The sequence below is a fragment of the Pan paniscus genome, chromosome 1 (assembly GCF_029289425.2).
Source record: "Pan paniscus chromosome 1, NHGRI_mPanPan1-v2.0_pri, whole genome shotgun sequence".
Classification (NCBI taxonomy): Eukaryota; Metazoa; Chordata; class Mammalia; order Primates; family Hominidae; genus Pan; species Pan paniscus.
In genome coordinates this window covers 199,571,585-199,589,539 of record NC_073249.2, presented here as the reverse complement: position 1 = coordinate 199,589,539, position 17,955 = coordinate 199,571,585, and the positions used below count along the sequence as shown (strand labels likewise).

General features: G+C 51.7%; 1 protein-coding gene across 3 annotated transcripts in view; it reads left to right on the top strand.

Annotated features, from left to right (window-relative positions):
• Nucleotides 1–17,542, top strand: part of WDTC1 (WD and tetratricopeptide repeats 1) — a 73,524-nt gene extending 55,982 nt beyond the window's left edge. The window contains exons 7-16 of one of the 3 annotated variants that reach the window (XM_034959143.4): nt 1,504–1,686; nt 3,317–3,411; nt 3,809–3,924; nt 5,610–5,685; nt 6,335–6,440; nt 7,223–7,396; nt 10,513–10,748; nt 12,908–13,082; nt 14,304–14,496; nt 15,488–17,542. In XM_034959143.4, coding sequence (XP_034815034.1) covers nt 1,504–1,686; nt 3,317–3,411; nt 3,809–3,924; nt 5,610–5,685; nt 6,335–6,440; nt 7,223–7,396; nt 10,513–10,748; nt 12,908–13,082; nt 14,304–14,496; nt 15,488–15,685 — 1,552 coding nt within the window. In that variant the 3' untranslated portion in view covers nt 15,686–17,542. Of the gene's footprint in view, nt 1–1,503; nt 1,687–3,316; nt 3,412–3,808; nt 3,925–5,609; nt 5,686–6,331; nt 6,441–7,222; nt 7,397–10,512; nt 10,749–12,907; nt 13,083–14,303; nt 14,497–15,487 lie in introns of all 3 variants that reach the window. The other 2 variants (XM_034959141.4, XM_034959145.3) reach the window with 2 other exon arrangements.
• The last annotated feature ends 413 nt before the right edge of the window (nt 17,543–17,955 follow it).

The window sequence follows — 17,955 nt, the reverse complement described above, 5'->3', positions numbered from 1 at the left end:
CCTTAGAACTTCTTTCTTATCTCCCCAGCCTGCTTTAATCTGTCTCCCTTGAGTTCCTGTAGGACTTTGTGCCCTCTTTCCTTTTACAGATGAGGAATATCTAAGTCATATATAAATTATAACATAGTCAAGAGCAAGGCAGTGAAGTCAGACAGACCTGGGGTCAAATCCTAGCAATCGCACTCAGTATTTGACTGAGGTAAGTCACTGCATCCCTGAACCTCAGAAGACAGAATGCACTTGGTCAGTGGCAGGTCCAACTCTGTGTAGCACTTTTTGACCTTGGCTGACCAGATTTTGCCAGGGCCAGCTGGTAGAAGTGGAGCGTCTAGCGCATTGGGTAGGATCCTAAGTGTTTAGGCATAGGCACAGTCAGAGAAGGTGTCCTAGCAGAAGGTGAACATAAGCTGGGCCTTCCAGAACAGACAGGATTTGGATGAGCAAGGAAAAGCAGAGTGTATTCCCCAGCTTGAGCAGAGTTTGCAAAGGCAGAAATAAACATGGCATGTGCAGGATAAAGAATTCTGTAGTTATAATTGACCCACATTTAGAAAACTGAGGAATAAGGTTGGAGAGAGATGTGAAATTGAGTCTTGAAAACCAGACTGAGGAGTTTGGTAAAAGTAAACTTGTGCTAAAAGTATTGAGGAATCTCTGCAATTTTTTTGAGCAGGAGAGTGATGTAAAATAATATTTTAGGAAGAGCAGCCTGGTGAAGATGGCTTAGAAAGACAAGGTGAACAGCAAAGAGGTGATAACAGATGTCTAGGCAAGAGGGGAGAGCATATAGGTGATGTCCCCCCTACCCACCACTCTCTGAGGATACCTGTGTATTGGCAGCACAAAGTTTCCCCGTCTGGAGCGGTGGGAGTTTGCTGCTGTTTGGTAGACTTTTTGGCATTACCTTTACTGCGTGGATGAGACTTTTAGGCTTGCCTTGGCCCATGGTATATCTAGATAGCTCTTAGATGATCTGCAGAGTCGCTTTTCTGTCACCTCCATACCTTGTTTCATGAAAGAAACTAGATTAGGTAGGAACGGAGCAGTGTTTAAGATGCAGTCTCAGAAAGCTTCCCCAGCTCTGCACTTACTAGCAGTGTCATCTCAGTCAGGTTACTCAACATCTTTGAACCTCAGTATTCTAATGATACCTAGGGATGGCGTTAGGAATTAATTAAGGGGCAATACTGGACATAAAGCACATTTTCACTAAGTGTTGGTAATCAGTAGTAGTATAATAGTAGCAATAATACTAACATCTGTAGAATATGTACAATAGTATCCACCTTAGGAGTTCTAGTAGAATAGAATGTGTGAGAAGCCTACTACAGGTACCTGGCACACTGTGGACACTCAAGAAATGGGAGTTGTTTTTGACATTCTTATTTAGAAACAGGTCCAAAGTCCCTCCCAATCCTCTTGCATAACAAGAACTTGTCTTTTCCCCTGCCTTCCTCTCAAGGACCCCAAGCCCCAATTCCCTAACTCTGTCCTCTCTCACAGCCAGTATGACCTTCGAGAGAACAGCAAACACTCGGAGGTGCTGATTGACCTGACAGAGTACTGTGGCCAGCTGGTGGAGGCCAAGTGCCTCACTGTCAACCCCCAGGACAACAACTGCCTGGCAGTTGGGGCCAGCGGGCCCTTCGTGAGGCTCTATGACATCCGCATGATCCACAACCACAGGTATGAATAGTTCAGCCTCCTGTCTCCTGTGAGTAAGTCCCCAGAGAACCTACTGCCCCTTTCCCTCACTGCCATTGCCATGCCCTCTTCTTCTATCACAGCTCACTGCAGCCTCAACCTCCCAGGCTCAAGCGATCCTCCCATCTCAGCCTCTCAAGTAGCTGAGACTACAGTCACACGCCACCTCGCTTGGCTAATTTTTTAATTTTTTTATAGGGGTGGGGTCTTTCCTTGTTGCCCAGGCTGGTCTCAAACTCGAGCTAAAGCAATCTTCCCACCTCGACCTCCCAAAGTGCTGGGACTACAAGCATGAGCCACTGTGCCTGGCCCCTTCTTTTATTTATTTATTTATTGTTTTACTTTTTTTTTTGAGACAGAGTCTTGCTCTGTCACCCGTGTTGGAGCGCAGTGGCACAATCTCAGCTCACTGCAACCTCTGCCTCCCGGGTTCAAGCTGTTGTCCTGCTTCAGCCTCCCGAGTAGCTGGGATTACAGGCACCTGCCACCACACCTGGCTAATTTTTGTATTATTAGTAGAGACGGGGTTTCACCATGTTGACCAGGCTAGTCTTGAACTCCTGACCTCAGGTGATCTGCCCGCCTCGGCCTCCCAAAGTGTTGGGATTACAGACGTCAGCCACCACACCCAGCCTGGCCCCTTCTTCTTTATGAAATGGACTTTCTTCAATTTTGTGATTTTTTTAAAAACTTAATCCTCGCTTATGTTGGAAAATATGAAAAGTATAAATTAGGCCGGGCGTGGTGGCTCACGCCTGTAATCCCAGCACTTTGGGAGGCCGAGGCGGGCGGATCACGAGGTCAGGAGATCGAGACCATCCTGGCTAACACGGTGAAACCCCGTCTCTACTAAAAATACAAAAAATTAGCCGGGCGTGGTGGCGGGTGCCTGTAGTCCCAGCTACTGGGGAGGCTGAGGCAGGAGAATGGCGTCAACCTGGGAGGCAGAGCTTGCAGTGAGCAGAGATCCTGCCACTGCACTCCAGCCTGGGTGGCAGAGTGAGACTCAGTCTCAATTAAAAAAAAAAAAAAAGAAAAAGAAAAGTATAAATTACCCATAATCTCTTACATAAATTCCTTATGATTTCCTTATATTTATTTATTCTTATAATTTCTTATATAAATCTCTTATAGTATCTTTCTCAAAGAAATCACGGTATATAATATTTCCTGCTAGTTCTTATAACACTCAGAACCCCCACAGCACTCTCAGACCTGAGTTGCCTCTCCAGCCTGGGCTTTCCATGATTCTTGGGATGGATGCAGGAATGTCGCCTGTTTATTTTCATTCATGGGCTTGGTGACCACTGCTGCCCCTCACACACTGCATGGCTTGGAGCGGGTCTTGAACCTTAGCTTGCTTGTTTGTAAAATGGGAAAAATAAGATGGTCATGAAGACCCAGACAGCTTATAGGACCTACCTGGTAAAGCACTGTAATGTATATGTCTGTAATTGTCTAGTTGGTGGGCCTTTGGGGTTGCTTAGGTAAGGAAGAAAAATACCTCCTGTATGTCTCAGATACAAATGTAAGTTTTCGTCTAGTGAGTGTGGTCTGGTCTAGCCAGGGGCAGTGCTGTGACTTTAACCTATATGATTTTCCTTCCCACCAGAAAGAGCATGAAGCAGAGCCCTTCAGCGGGTGTGCACACCTTCTGTGACCGGCAGAAACCCCTTCCGGATGGTGCAGCCCAGTATTACGTAGCAGGTAGCGCTCAGCACAGCTCTGGCCCCAAACTCTCGGCTAGATGCTGACTCTTTTGGGGGCAGTCCAGGGAGACAGCATGGCATGGTGGTCAAGAGCAAGGGTTTTAGAGTCAGACAGACCTGAGTTTTAATCCCAACTCTGCCATTGACAAGCTATGTCACCTTCAGCAAATTACAGAAAAGAAACTCATCAAGGTTAAGTAAAATGGGGTTATAATGACTAAATGAGATAAAATATATAAAGCAGCTAGCCCAGTGCATATAGTAAGGGCTCAACACTTGTAGCTGCTTTTATGCTAAAGTTGATTGGTATAATTTTTGATATGACTGACTTCACACAATCTCATGCCCCTTTGAAGGGGACTGGGACCCTAGTATGACTGGGCTATTCCCTGCAGGTCACCTGCCAGTGAAGCTTCCTGACTACAACAACCGTTTGAGAGTGCTGGTTGCCACCTATGTGACCTTCAGCCCCAATGGCACAGAGCTACTAGTCAACATGGGGGGGGAACAGGTATGTACAGCATAAGGTGGCTCTGCCCCATCACCATTCCATGCCCAGCAGCCAGGGGCATGTACCTTATGTTCACTGCTGAGGCAGACAAGACACAACAGCCTTATGGTAAATGATGTTACACTGAAATGTGGGGGTGATGTGGCATCATTGGAGTTCCCAGAGAGATGTCCTAGCTCAGTCTTTTTATTTCATTTTTTCTTAATGAACTAGATAGAAATATGATAGTATGGCATTTTGGTTAAGAATATAGGCTTTGGAATGGACAGACTTCTGTTCAAATGCTGGCCTGCTGTTTAGCAGCTGTTTACTGTGACTTTGAGCAAATCTCTTTATTTTTCTGAGCCTCAGTTTCCTTGTCTGCTATTTTCCTAGGAGGAAATCCCTGGGGCTCAGAGCATGCAGCTCAGAGCAAGCTGTGGGTTAGTGCCAGCTTTGGGAAGTGTTCTTTGATAATGGCAGGTTGCTAAACCTTCTGTTTGTGTGCTCTCAGGATATTTAGTAAGCCTTGCATACATTTATTTACTCTACCAACACTGAGCACTTACTCTGGGACTCGCATTATTATAAATATAATAGAGACAAGTGGGAAATATGATCCATCCCCAGGCTGATGGGAGACATGACAAACGAAACAGTTAATGACATTACAAGGCAAGGCCCAAATATATACAAATGAAACGGGATGCAGAATAGGTGAGGATAAGCCAGACATTCCTGGACCTGTCCAAGGAATCATGAAAAGCTCAGGAGTAGTGCTGGGGTAAACATTTGGCTTTGTGACCTTTGAGGACTTCTTCATCTTTTTAAACATGTAACGTGTTTTTTTTTTTTTTTTGAGTTGGAGTTTCGCTCTTGTTGCCCAGGCTGGAGGGCAATGGTGCGATCTCGGCTCACTGCAACCTCCGCTCTGCCTCCTGGATTTAAGCAATTCTCCTGCCTCAGCCTTCCAAGTAGCTGGGATTACAGGCACATGCCACGCCTGGCTAATTTTGTATTTTTAGTAGAGATGGGGTTTCACGATGTTGGTCAGGCTAGTCTCGAACTCCTGACCTCAGGTGATCCGCCCACCTCACCCTCCCAAATGCTGGGATTACAGGCATTAACCACTGCACCTGACCTTCTATTTTGTTTGTTTGTTTTGAGGCAGGGTCTCATTCTGTCACCCAGGCTGGAGTGCAGTGGTACAATCTCAGGTCACTGCAGCCTCGACATCCCAGGCTCAAGTGATTCCCCCACCTCAGCCTCCTGAGTAGCTGGGACCACAGGCACACGCCACCACACCTGGCTAGTTTTTGTATTTCTTGTAAAGACGGGGTTTTGCCATGTTGCCCAAGCTGGTCTCAAACTCCTGGGCTCAAGCAACCACCCTCCTGCCTCAGCCTCCTAAAGTGCTAGGATTACAGGCTACGCCACCATGCCCAGCCAAATGTGATTCTAATTAATGATAGTATTTCAAGCAGGACTTTGGGCAGATCAGATAGCCCACCCTGAATGCTAGAGCTAGGAAGATTTTCCAGCCTGAGGTTTGCTGGAAGTACCTCTTAGGATAGCTTGATGGTTCTATGCTCAACACTCACTGTGTTCCAAGACTCTAGTTCTTGAGAAACCAAGACCTGCTTACTGGTTCAACCACATCCTTACCTCACAGCTTCCATCTCTTTTTTTGCCCCCCTCAACTCTAGGTCTATTTGTTTGACTTGACTTACAAGCAGCGGCCGTACACCTTCCTCTTGCCTAGAAAATGCCACTCCTCGGGGGGTAAGTTCTCCCTTAGGGTATCTCTACTGCAGCGGTGTAGGGGAGCTTAAGTGCATGCTACACCTGCTGAGAAGCCTGCCCTTTACTCTGGACTGTGATCCTCCAAAAATAGCAGATCTCTGAAATAACCCCACCTATGCAGTAAGAAAGAGGATGACAATAGAGCAGAGATCTCTTCAAGAGCTTTGCATCACTGCCCTTTTTGCTTCCCTCTGAAAAGACAGGTTCCTTCCATGGCTTGGCTCTTGAGAACCTGAAGTAGTTCCCCTCTCCTTTGTATCCTGGCCCAGTCTTCTCATTGATTTCTTCCTGGGGCCTACAGTTGATTTAGGCACCTCCTCACTCCATTCCCACCCCCAGCCCCAGCCCTAGCCCCAGCCCTAGCCCCAGCCCCAGCCCTAGCCCCAGCCCTAGCCCCAGCCCCAGCTGAGTAATGCCACGGTGAAGTTGTGTCCCTCGCCAGCCAGCAGAGGGCGCACGGGCTTTTCTTTATGTCAGAACTTGCTTTCTGGGAATGGATCTTACTCTGGGAGAACAGTCCCACGATGGAACCATCAGACCCCGTGATGGAAGCTAGAGGGCTGCCAGGAAGAAATGGGTCCTCTTCCTGAGTTGTTGCTGTCACTTTCTCACTATCTCCTGCCAGAAGTCCAGAATGGCAAGATGTCCACCAACGGTGTGTCCAACGGTGTGTCCAATGGCCTGCACCTTCATAGCAATGGCTTCCGGCTGCCGGAGAGTAGGGGACATGTCAGGTGAGGCCAGCTGGCTTGTCCAGCCCTCCAAGCCCCAGTTACACTATATGGACTGGAGGGAGGGACATAACCTGTAAATCTTCCTCCTGACCCACACCCACTCATGCATCCCAGAGAGTGAGGACCAAGGCAAAGAGCCTTCTTGGAGGGTGCCTAGTGTTTCCAGTGCCCCTCTGCCTGGCAGAACACTAGTCATGGTCAGACTGTAGCTCTAGCCTGTTGGTACCAGTAACTGGGGTCAGGACTCAGGAGCTAGCTGCCTCTTAGCACTGAGCTGTCTCCAAAAAGGGGCTGCATACAAATGGGCCTCCGCATTATATTATTCCCCATCCTATAGCATATCCTTGCCTCTTTTCTCTGCCAGCCTCTGTGCTGGGCTTTGGATACAGAGGCGCTCAAATTCCCTAGCCTTGAGAGAAAGAGTTCTCTAGACAGCGATCCACAGGAGGGACTCGGGTGGTCATAAGATTCAGCTCAGCATGGAGGCAGGTGGTATCAGCTACTACCATGCCCAGGAGTTGAAGTACAGCTTCATTTCTGCCCTTCTTCTTTTCACTGGCTGAGAGTATTTGGAATGGTATTTGGAATGGAATTCCAAATGGTATTCCCTATCACAGTAATAGGTAATATCTCAGACCAGGGTAGTGGTCCCCTCTTCCGGATAGCAGTCAGATCCCAGGGGCCAAGAAAATCTGGGTGGCCCTCAGGCCATGTTACAGACTCCCTGAGGGGCTGCTCTGACCTTCTTTGACTGTTCTGACTTGGCTCTATTTCCCCTGCAGCCCCCAAGTAGAGCTACCACCATACCTGGAGCGTGTGAAACAGCAAGCCAATGAGGCTTTTGCCTGCCAGCAGTGGACCCAAGCCATTCAGCTTTACAGCAAGGCTGTGCAGAGGGCCCCTCACAATGCCATGCTTTATGGAAACCGAGCAGCAGCCTACATGAAGCGCAAGTGGTGAGTGGCCACTGCAGAGGGGATCTGGGTCAGGATGAGGGAGAAAGCAGCTGGACCAAAAGGCAGGGGCCTGATGGAGCCAAGTTGCCAAGGCATCCAGGGAAAGTGGCAAGAACATATTGCTGCCTCTTAGGGCTTCTTGGCCTCTCCTTCCCGCCTCCAGGCTAATGGTGGGCAGGCATCTGACCCATTAATCAGGAAGTCTCAAGCACTAAGGAAGCTCACAGTTACGTGGAACATGTTCAAAACTAGTTTCTACATGGCATATTATTATAAAGTGCTGTGGCCCCTGGGGAAGTATGAGTTGAGGACTGTTAGTCCCAACTGTTGGAGAATTGGACTTTGAAGAGCAGTGGAATCTTGCTAAGTGGAAATGAGAGGTTTGGTGAATTCAGTTGGTATGTGTCTAAAATATTCTGCAGTCCCTTGCCCCTCTAAGGCTTGCTTTCTGTGTTCTTAGACCCTTTGGACTGAGTACAAACCATATCCCAGAGATCCAAAGCTGGCTATGGGTCACGCTAGGGTATGGTGGCTGGTAATAAAGAAGTAGACCATATCTGAAAGAACTCCTCATCTTTGGAGACCATCAGGGCCCCCAGCCCTACTGCCTGCAGCACCAGCAGGCAAGCAGACATGCAGACCCCGCCCCCCCATCCCCCAGCCAGGGCCAGGACTAGAGATGGATAGAGCTGGGCCCACAGCCATTTCTGCTCCGTCTGGCATCCGTCGGCTCTGCCCAGACAGACAGGCCAGCTGGTGTGCCATCGTCTGGCTGCAACTCGGCAGGCCAGAGAGGGAAACTTAAGAAACCCACCCAAGTCAGCAGGATGGTAATGCTAGGTGGGGGTGGGGAAGATGCTGTCCCCCGGCCTTAGCTAAGGCATCAGGAGTTGGCCAAGGGCTCAGGTGGTAGCCAAACCCAGGAGATGACTGTTTTGGGTGAATCGTGAGTTGATTCACCTCTCTGTCCAACAAACAGTTGGGTAGAACTCAGTGGTCCTCATCCAGGCTGTAGGCTAAGAGCTCAGCTTCACTCCTGCATTCTTGCTAAGAGAGGTTGGTGATTTCCTAATCCATATGTGCCCTCAGCATGTTCTCTGAGCTCCTACTATGTGCTAGGTACTAGGAACACAAAGTTCTATCACTCTGAGTTCCTGTGCTCCAGAGGAGCCTCTCCAGACAGTGGGTAAAGTGGTGGACATAGTTCAGCATTAAAGAGATAGGAAGCAGTGAGTCTTGTGAATGGTCAGGTAAAGGGCTGTGGGCATCAAGAAAAGTTGGGTCGCTTTAGCTGGGGAGCAGGGAAGCATCAGAAAGACATGGCGTCTGAATGGGCTTTAAGTGTAGGCAGGCTTAGACAGGAGATGAAGGAGAGGAGGGGCCTGTGGGGGAAGGACATTCCAGGGAGATGAAATGGTGTGAACAAAGGCGTGGGGGTGGGGGACTGACTGAAGAGCTTGTTTGCAGAACAGCAAATCCATTTGGCTGGAGCAGAGGGTTCGGAAAGGGACTGGCAGGAGATGAGTCTGTGAGGTAGCCTGGGGCCGGCCTAGGGAGAGCTTGGAATGCAGAGCGGTGACGTTGGCCTCGATTCAGTGCATGATGGGCAGCTACTGGAGAGTTCTGAGCAGGAGAGGGATGTGCCGAGGGCTGTCCTTTCAGGGAGATTGATCTGGCAGTGAGTCTAGGAAGGGTGAGCCCTGGGGCCAGCCTGCTCTCTACCCCCATCCCCACATGCCTGCCAGTGACCCCTAGAATGTCACATTCTGTCCTGGGCCAGTCTCCCCAGGGCTGCCATCTGCTCCTGGATGCAGTGGGAGCTGTCACCCTCTGGCTCCTGGCTGGTCTCTGGTCTGGCTCTCCCCAGGAGCTCAGAGGGGCACCTTGCAGGCAGTAATTGGGTTTCCAAACAGTGCCTGCTCCTTCGTCACAGCCACTCATCCTGACGCAGGCCACGCCATTGAAGCAGCTCTGTTTCCTGCCTGCCCCCACATGGGCTGAGCTGCTGGTTCCTGGTCTGAGCGTGGCTGCTCCGAGGACTGGGTGCTCCCTCTGAGTGCTGCAGAAGGAGGCTCAGGAAGAACCTTCCCATGTCAGGCCTGCCTTAGCCATGCCGGATTGTTGTGAGCTGTGCCCTTGGAGAAGGGGCCATTAACTCTAAGGGGTGCCTCTTACTGCTGCTTGGCACAGTTGGGTCCTAGGCCTACTCCAGCCCAGCTGAAAAAAAAAAAAATGGCTTCTGAAGAAGCAGTTCCTGTGGCCTGTCTGGCTCTCCAGACAAGAGGCAAGGACAGGTCTGTGGGTGCTGGGGGAGTATGCTTCCTATATTCTGGCACAGGGTGGGAAAAGGAGGGGCTTCTCTGACCTCCTTTCACTTCCTCTTTCCCCGCTTCCCCATCAAAAGCACTCCCACTTCCCTTCATCCATGCTTCAGGAGGTTGGAGAAGTGAGTGGGGACGATTTGGAGCTCCTGGTGTGCACAACCCCCCTTACCATCAGCTTCCAGAGAGCTGACTCTGCCAGACTGTCAGGCCCCATCCTCCAGCCCCAGGAGGTAGAGGCCACAGCTGCTGTGGATCAGTCAGCCAGGACAGGGGGGGGTCTGGCTGAGGGCTTGCTGCCTGCTGGTCAGACCCTACGTCCCCAGCCTGACACTTCTGGCTTCCCCAGACCACAGAACTGTCCTTGAGGGCCCCCTGCCTTGGATGTGGCTTTGAAGGCCAGCCGGGGGTGATTTGAGAAGGTGGATGGGGGAAGAGAGAAGGAGGGCTTGGGGAGCCTGTGGTGGGCAAGATGCCAGGCCTTCTGCTGCAGAGCTGCGGGTGCCTGGGGTGAGCCAGTGTGCAGTTGCACTCTGTGCCCAGCAGAGGGCAGCCTGACACCAGCTTTTGCCACCCTCAAGACCTCAGGGTTTCCTGGCTTGCTCCTTAACCATACTCTGTCTCCTGATGGGGGAGGCCTGGGCTGAGCCAGGATTCTCTTCGTCCTCAAGTCCCCTTGCCATGAGATCTGTCAGTGGTGGGCTGGGGTGGCCACAGGAAGCAGAGGAGACTGAATGGGGACCCCTTGCTTGCCACGTGGCTCCACCTCCAAGCCACTCTTCCCTGCCTTCCCAGGGATGGTGACCACTATGATGCCCTGAGGGACTGCCTCAAGGCCATCTCCCTAAACCCATGCCACCTGAAGGCACACTTTCGCCTGGCCCGCTGCCTCTTTGAGCTCAAGTATGTGGCTGAAGCCCTGGAGTGCCTGGACGACTTCAAAGGGAAATTTCCGGAGCAGGCCCACAGCAGCGCTTGTGATGCATTGGGCCGCGACATCACAGCTGCCCTCTTCTCTAAAAATGATGGTGGTGAGTGGGCACTGAGGAGGGGGTGCTGTTACTCTTTCTCTTTGAGATGCTGCATGACATTCTGGAGAGGTCATGGTTCTGGGATTGGAGAGGCCTGGGTTCAGATGTTGATTCAGAAACCATGCAACTTTGGGGCAGTTACTTGGTCTCTCTCTCAGAGTGTTTCCTGGTCTGAAAAGGAGGCATGCCAGCACCTCCCACTGAGCGTTTCTATTGAGGATCAGCATGTTTAAATGGCATGTTTAAAGCACCTGGGGGAGTGCCTGGTGCCCAGGATAGGAGGAAGCTGAGCTCAGTCAGGCTCCCGCTAGGCATTCACACCTGCTTAGACAGGGCCCTGGTGGTTCCACTTGGGCATCTGAGAGGCAGAAGCTGGTCATCGTGTTTGTTCCGAGTGTACAAGTGCAGCAGAGACAATAGCGCAGAGCAGTAGAAATGCCTCAGGCTTGGAATGTGGGGCCTCGGTTCCAAATGCAGCTCCACCACGTGACTGTGTGGCCTTGAAGAAAGCACAGCCTCTCTACCTACCTGCACAAAGAGCACGAAGCCCTGCCCAGCTCCCCTCAGTGTGCTGGAGAATGAACTGGGCCATTGGAGTGTGGTCTGTAAACGTGAACGGTGAGCTCATAGGAGGCAGACATGGATCTTCACCTCTCTCCTTTGCAGTTTACCAACCACGTGATAAATTAATTTGTTTAATGAATAGTTATCAGACACCTGCCATGTGCCAGGCACTGTGCTGGGTCCTGGGAATAGAGCTGTGACTAAGTCACGTGGAATTTCTGTGTTTATGGCATTTACAGTCTAGTGAAGGAACCAAGTGATAAAGGAGAAACAAAAAAGTATGACAAGTGCCATGGGGACCTGAATGGTGTGCATGCTGGGAGGGGGTGGGCTTGATGGCATTCTGGGGTTCTTCAGGAAGAAACATTTAAACTAAGATCTAAAGGATCCAAAGGAAGCATTAACTAGATACAAAATATAGCTGTGTGGCCTAGCGCGGTGGCTCACGCTTATAATCCCAGCACTTTGGGAGGCTGATGTGGGAAAATAGCTTGAGCCCAGGAGTTCAATATCAGCTAGGACAACATAGCAAGATCCCATCTCAACAAAAGAAAAATTAAAAAAAAATTAGCCAGGGGTGGTGGCACACACCTGTAGTCCCAGCTCCTCGGGCAGCTGAAGCAGGAGGATCACTTGAGCCCAGGAGGTCAAGGCTACAGTGAGCCATGATCACACCACTGCACTCCAGCCTGGGTGACAGAGCAAAATCCTGTCTCAAACAACAACAACAACAAAATGTAGCTGTGGGAGATGCAGAGCTCCTGGCATATGAACCAGCATGCTCCAAGGCCCTGAAGCAGGTATGAGTGAGTCACTTTTAAGGAACTGAGAAAACTTGTGTGACTTTACCTGTCACTTAACTGATCAGTGACTCTCATTTGGGACCCTAATAACTTGTCTTCCAGAGGGTAAGGGCATGGTCCTTACTGCCCTAAGTGCCATGAATCTGTTTATAAAAGTCACCCAGGCTGGGCTCGGTGGCTCATGCCTGTAATCCCAGCACTTTGGGAGGCCAAGGCAGGTGGATCACCTGAGGTCAGGAGTTTGAGACCAGCCTGGCCAATGTGGCGAAACCCCGTCTCCACTAAAAATACAAAAATTAGCTGGGCGTGGTGGCACGTGCCTGGTAGTCCCAGTTACTCAGGAGGCTGAGGCAGGAGAATCGCTTGAACCTTGGAGGTGGAGGTTGCAGTGAGCCGAGATCACGCCACTGCACTCCAGCCTGCGTGACCATCTCAAAAAAAAAAAAAAAGTCATCCATTCTCTCTTTGCTAGTGCCTCACTCTACCCTCCCCTGCCTCTTACCTCCACAGAAACAGACTTTGAGTCTCTGCATCTTTGGGGCTTTCAGGCCCTCATTTAGGGACCTGAACCAGGGCCCTCCTGGCATCAAAGGTCTCCTCTTGAACATCCTCAGGGGCTAGATCCAAAGATGCATCTTCCTCACAACCTTTCCCCAGTTTTCCAGGATAAGGGTGGAGGCAGGTAGCTCTATGTTGTCAGACTTTGGCCTGAAAACAGAGCCATAGGTGGGGGAAAATAGGGAAGGAGAGAAAGGAACAAGGCGCTTACCTTTTCTGGATCTCTGCCCCCAGAGGAGAAGAAGGGACCTGGTGGCGGCGCCCCAGTCCGCCTCCGCAGCACGAGCCGCAAGGACTCCATCTCAGAGGATGAAATGGTGCTGCGGGAGCGAAGCTACGACTATCAGTTCCGCTACTGCGGCCACTGCAACACCACCACGGATATCAAAGAGGCCAATTTCTTTGGCAGGTCCGAGGCCCTGAAGAGGAGGGTGCAGCCCAGTTGGCAGCGGGAGGTTGAGTGGGGAGTGTTGGGGCATAATGGTTTCAGAGAAGAATCTCAAATCCCTGCTCTGCCTCTGTACCCTTGGGCAAATGGCTTCACCTTTGTCAGCCTCTAAAGTTTTTTAATCTATGAAATGACCAACCTGCCATGCCCATTTATGAGGCCATAACAAGGACTAATAAGATAACCCAAGTAGAGCCTCCAGCGCAGTGCCTGAACTACTCCTTCATCCCCCACCTCCTTCTCCCTCTGTCTCCTTCTCCCTCTGTCTGCATGTGCCAGAGCTTGGTTTCTTTATCTGCATTCAAGGAACCTCCCTCTGCTTGAGAGTATGAGGCAGCAGCCCTCCAAGGCTGGGAATCTTGGCACATCTCTTTGGTGCTCAAAACTGTGCCCTGTGTACTAAGGGACAAACTCTGTGTTTCAGACACCATCATCCCCACCCCTCATTTGTAGATGTACTTTCTTTGGGTAGGTGAGACACATGAACATGAATCAAGAATCTCTCCATAGGCCAGGCACAGTGGCTCATGCCTGTAATCCCAGCACTTGGGGAGGCTGAAGCAGGAGGATCGCTTGAGCCCAGGAGTTTGAGACCAGCCTGGACAGCATAGACCCCCATCTCTACAAAAAATGTTTTAAATTACCTGGGTGTGGTGACATGCACCTGTAGTCCCAGCTATTCAGGAGGTTGACATTGGAGGACCAGTTAAGGCCACAGTGAGCCATGATCATGCCACTGTACTCCAGCTTGGGTGACAGAATGAGACCCTGTCTCTAAGAAAAAAAAAGAATCCATCAAGATGCCCTCTAAATGTCAGTGGTGTGTGAGGGGCACGGGGAGTCTGGATGCCAGAAGCCTGGAACTGCTCAGGGGAGGCTTAAAACAGGGTATTTTAGAGACCCAAGAGATGATGTAAGATGATCCTGGCCCAAGGAGATAATAATGAACTATAGGGGAGACTGTCTTGGAGAAATCCAGGTAGTCGCTGGCCCTAGGTTTAAGAGAACAGTGACCAGGGCTATATACCTGGAGGAATTCTGGGTCAAGTGCACACCCCAGCGTGTGGGGGACTGAGTGGCTGCAGACTTCCTTGCTCCCCCTTTACCTAGGCCATGCAGCCTCTACTTGAGGCTGTAGGGCAGTACCCCACCTGACCTCCCTGCCCTTTGCCCCCCCGCCAGCAACGCTCAGTATATCGTCAGTGGCTCTGACGATGGCTCCTTCTTCATCTGGGAAAAGGAGACCACCAACCTGGTCCGTGTGCTCCAAGGGGATGAGTCCATTGTCAACTGCCTGCAGCCACACCCCAGCTACTGCTTCCTGGCCACCAGTGGCATCGATCCTGTTGTGCGGCTCTGGAACCCCCGACCAGAGGTGAGGGTGCAGAGCCAAGCAGAGAGGAGGGCAGGGACTCTGTGGAAGGCTCCAGTGGAGCCTGCTAGCGCAGGGAAGAGAAATGAGCCACCCAGAGGCTAGAAGCTGCTAAGTAAGCCTTACCCCGGGTCCCAAGGCTGTGTTCTCAGATTCCAGAAGCTCCAAATGCAGCAGCAATTCTCCAGAAGCTGTGCAGAGGCCCTGGTCACAAGGGAACTATGCAGGCTTTGGCATCTGGTAGGCCTAAGTTTGAATCCAGTCTCCTCACTCGCTGCCTGAGAGACTTCACCATCTCTGACCCAGGCTTTTAATCATCTGTACATTGGGAATGGGAATGACAGCACCACCTTGAAAGGTTGTGGTGAGGAGTAAAGAAGAGATGCCTGTGAAGTGTCCAGCCCACAAGGACACTTAGGACAGTGGAGTCCCCTCCACTCCCAGGGTGGGTAGCCAGGGAAGCTGGCTTGGTGCCTCCCCTTCCCCTCTGCCCTACTGCTTCCCTCTTCCCAGCTGGCAAAACAAAAGTCAAGTGGTATGTCTGATTCCCAAGATAATTTGCTGTGACTTTTAAAGAGAGGACCCCTATAGGCTTCCCCATTGAGAGGAGAGGAGAAAGAAAGATGAAGCAAGAGTTGTGGCAACAAAACAGAATGGGGTGGGGAAGTTGTATCTGCCCCTTGTCCCAGGTATCCCAGTATGTGTGTCCAACATATCCTGGTGTGTACTGTCCCCCACATATATCCCAGCATGTTATGACCTGCCTGTATATCCTGAGGTGGCGTATCCCCCATATATATTCCAGCGTGAGCACCCCCAACAATATGTAGCCAAGGTTGTGTGTTCCCCTCCACCATATACACCTCCTGGCATGTACGTGTACCTCCCCCTATAGATAGTTTAGCTGTGTATTTCCCTCCCCCTCCCCTATACGTGTACCCTGGTGCCTCTCCCTCCCTGAGCCCCACGTGTGTCACCCCTTTCTCCACCACAGAGTGAAGACCTCACAGGCCGAGTCGTGGAAGATATGGAGGGTGCTTCACAGGCCAACCAGCGGCGCATGAATGCAGACCCGTTGGAGGTGATGCTGCTCAACATGGGCTACCGGATCACGGGCCTGAGCAGTGGGGGTGCCGGGGCCTCTGATGATGAGGACAGCTCTGAGGGCCAGGTGCAGTGCCGGCCCAGCTAGACCCTCCAGCCCTGGTCCCCAGCCCCTGCTACTGGCTGGACCCTCTGCCCTGGGCAGGAGGTCAGGGGATTCTGTTTTGGTTTGTCTTCCCCACCACCCTTTTTTTTCATTTCCCCTGTTTTGTTTGTTAGTTTGGCGTTAGGGGTGGAGGTTGCTACAACTTGCTGGCTTTCGGACTCTGGGCTGATTGTCCCCTGACTATCCCCAGCCCTGAAAAAAAGAGCAGGAGGGGACACCCCTCCATATGCACCCCCCATCTCCTGCTTTCATGTCCCTGGAGGGCTCTGGCCTGCCTCAAAACCCCTTCTGCCTCAGGTGGGGAGGAACAAGCTGAACTGTCTTCAGGGACTGTCCTGCCCTTTAGCTGGCAGCAGGAGGAGGAGTGGGATTCCCAATTGGTAAGGGCTCGCCTTGGCCTGTTGCCACTCTTGCTCCCTAGCCTGCAAGGCTAGCTCCCCTGTGGTCTTCAGGAAAGGTTTTGAAAAAGGATGGGTCCCACCCTCCCTCCAGAGCCACCAGTGTTAGAGCGGAACCCAAAGGAAGGATGGGAGCCCTGGAGTGGGCAAGACCAGGCCACCTGCTGAGGTCGCTGTGGAGCACCCTCGCTCCTCTCCTGGCTACTAGCTCTGGCCCTGCACCTACTCTCACTGGCCACCTCTGGAGGCTCTGCCTTTCCCAAGGGCCCTGGCAGAGGGTGGGGCACTGCACCTTACCCCACCCATCCATGCCAGCACTTCTGCACTACGGCCGTTCTCCTCTTGGGCGCTCCTCAGCCTCACTGTGACCTTTCTGCCAGAGCTCCCAGCCAGGCCTACTCTGCTGAGGTGGCGCTTCCTGCTAAGGGCCCTTCTCTGCCCTTTCTGCCCTCCTTCCCATCCCACATGCTGAGCCGCCACAAAGACCAAAGAAGTGATGGCTTTTCTCTGTCCCCTGCTGCTCTGAGGGGAGAGGGGTGGGTCTCCTGAGCCACTCAGATGGGAAAGTCCCTTACTCGGCCCCTCCCTCCCCAGCAGCCCCAAGCTTTACACTGGATGCAGCGATCAACCCACCACTCACCAGGCCTCTCCTCCCCTCTGCCCCCGGCTCTTAGCTCCAGCTGCTCCAGGTAGTTGGTTCATCCTTCCCCCTCTCTCCCTCCCTGCTTCCCCTCAGTGCTTACTTGGCTCCAGCCCTCCAGCTGCAGCCCCTGGGGAAAAGCAGCCTCCCTTCTCCTCTCCCTCCACTCCCTCGCTCCCTCCCTCAGCCCCTGTCTCTGCCAGGTGCCTCCTCTCAGTCAGGCTTCAGAGCAGCCCTGGAGACAGGAGGGCCATGTTAAAAGCTTTTTCACAGTTTTAAGAAGACAAGAGGAGGGTGAGGATAGTGGTGGGGGGTCTGGCACCATCTCATTGCTTTAATCCCAGCAACACAGGTGGCAGCTTCTCCCCCTTCCTTCCCACCCCAGTCCCTCTTCCCACCCCTCTCTTCTAGCTTGGTAATGAAGTATATTTATTGGTGAAGGAAACAGCTGCTGCTGCTTCTCCTGCTGCTGGGACCTGCTCCCCTGTCTCTTCTCCGTGACCTTTCTCTAGCCAGGGAGAAGGGAGAGCAGGAGTATTGGGGCTGGGCCCTGGGGCCCAAGGACCAGCTGGGTCCCCTTTGCTTTCTTGTGTTCCAGCCACCTGCCATTTCCTCCCTGCCTCCCACCCTCCCTCCCTGCCCCCTGTCCTGCTTCCCACCCCCTGCCTGCCCAGCCTGGGCCCTGCAGTGTGGAGAGACACATAAGCCTTACTGTCCTCTGGGGGCAGGAGCCGAGCCTTTTTGTTGCTCCGCTCCCAGGAGAGTGAGGGTGACGCAATTGATTAAAACCATTTTGTTCTAGGTGTGGCTGGTGGCATTTGTGGGGTGCAGATGGGTCTTGGAACCAAAGTGAGGGCACCTGGTCCCTCACCTCTGTAGCTCTATGACTTAGTAACCACACCTCTACTGGACAGAATGAGGCCTGCCTTGAAGGGTCACCGTGAGCAGCGGCCACCCAGCCCAGCAGGGCTGAGTGCAGAGCCCAGCTCTCATGGCTGTGATTTGTAATCATCAGCCTTCACTCTCTGGCTGTTTTCTCATCAGTAAAATAAGGGACTTGGAATCTTAGTGGTTTTTCAAACCATTTTACATTGTGACCCAATATACACATGATTACTTGTAGATATGTGTGTGTGTATATATATATATAAAGAAAATGAACAAAAGTTTTACACAATAATATTTACCCTTGCTACATGCAGTGTACTCTGCTT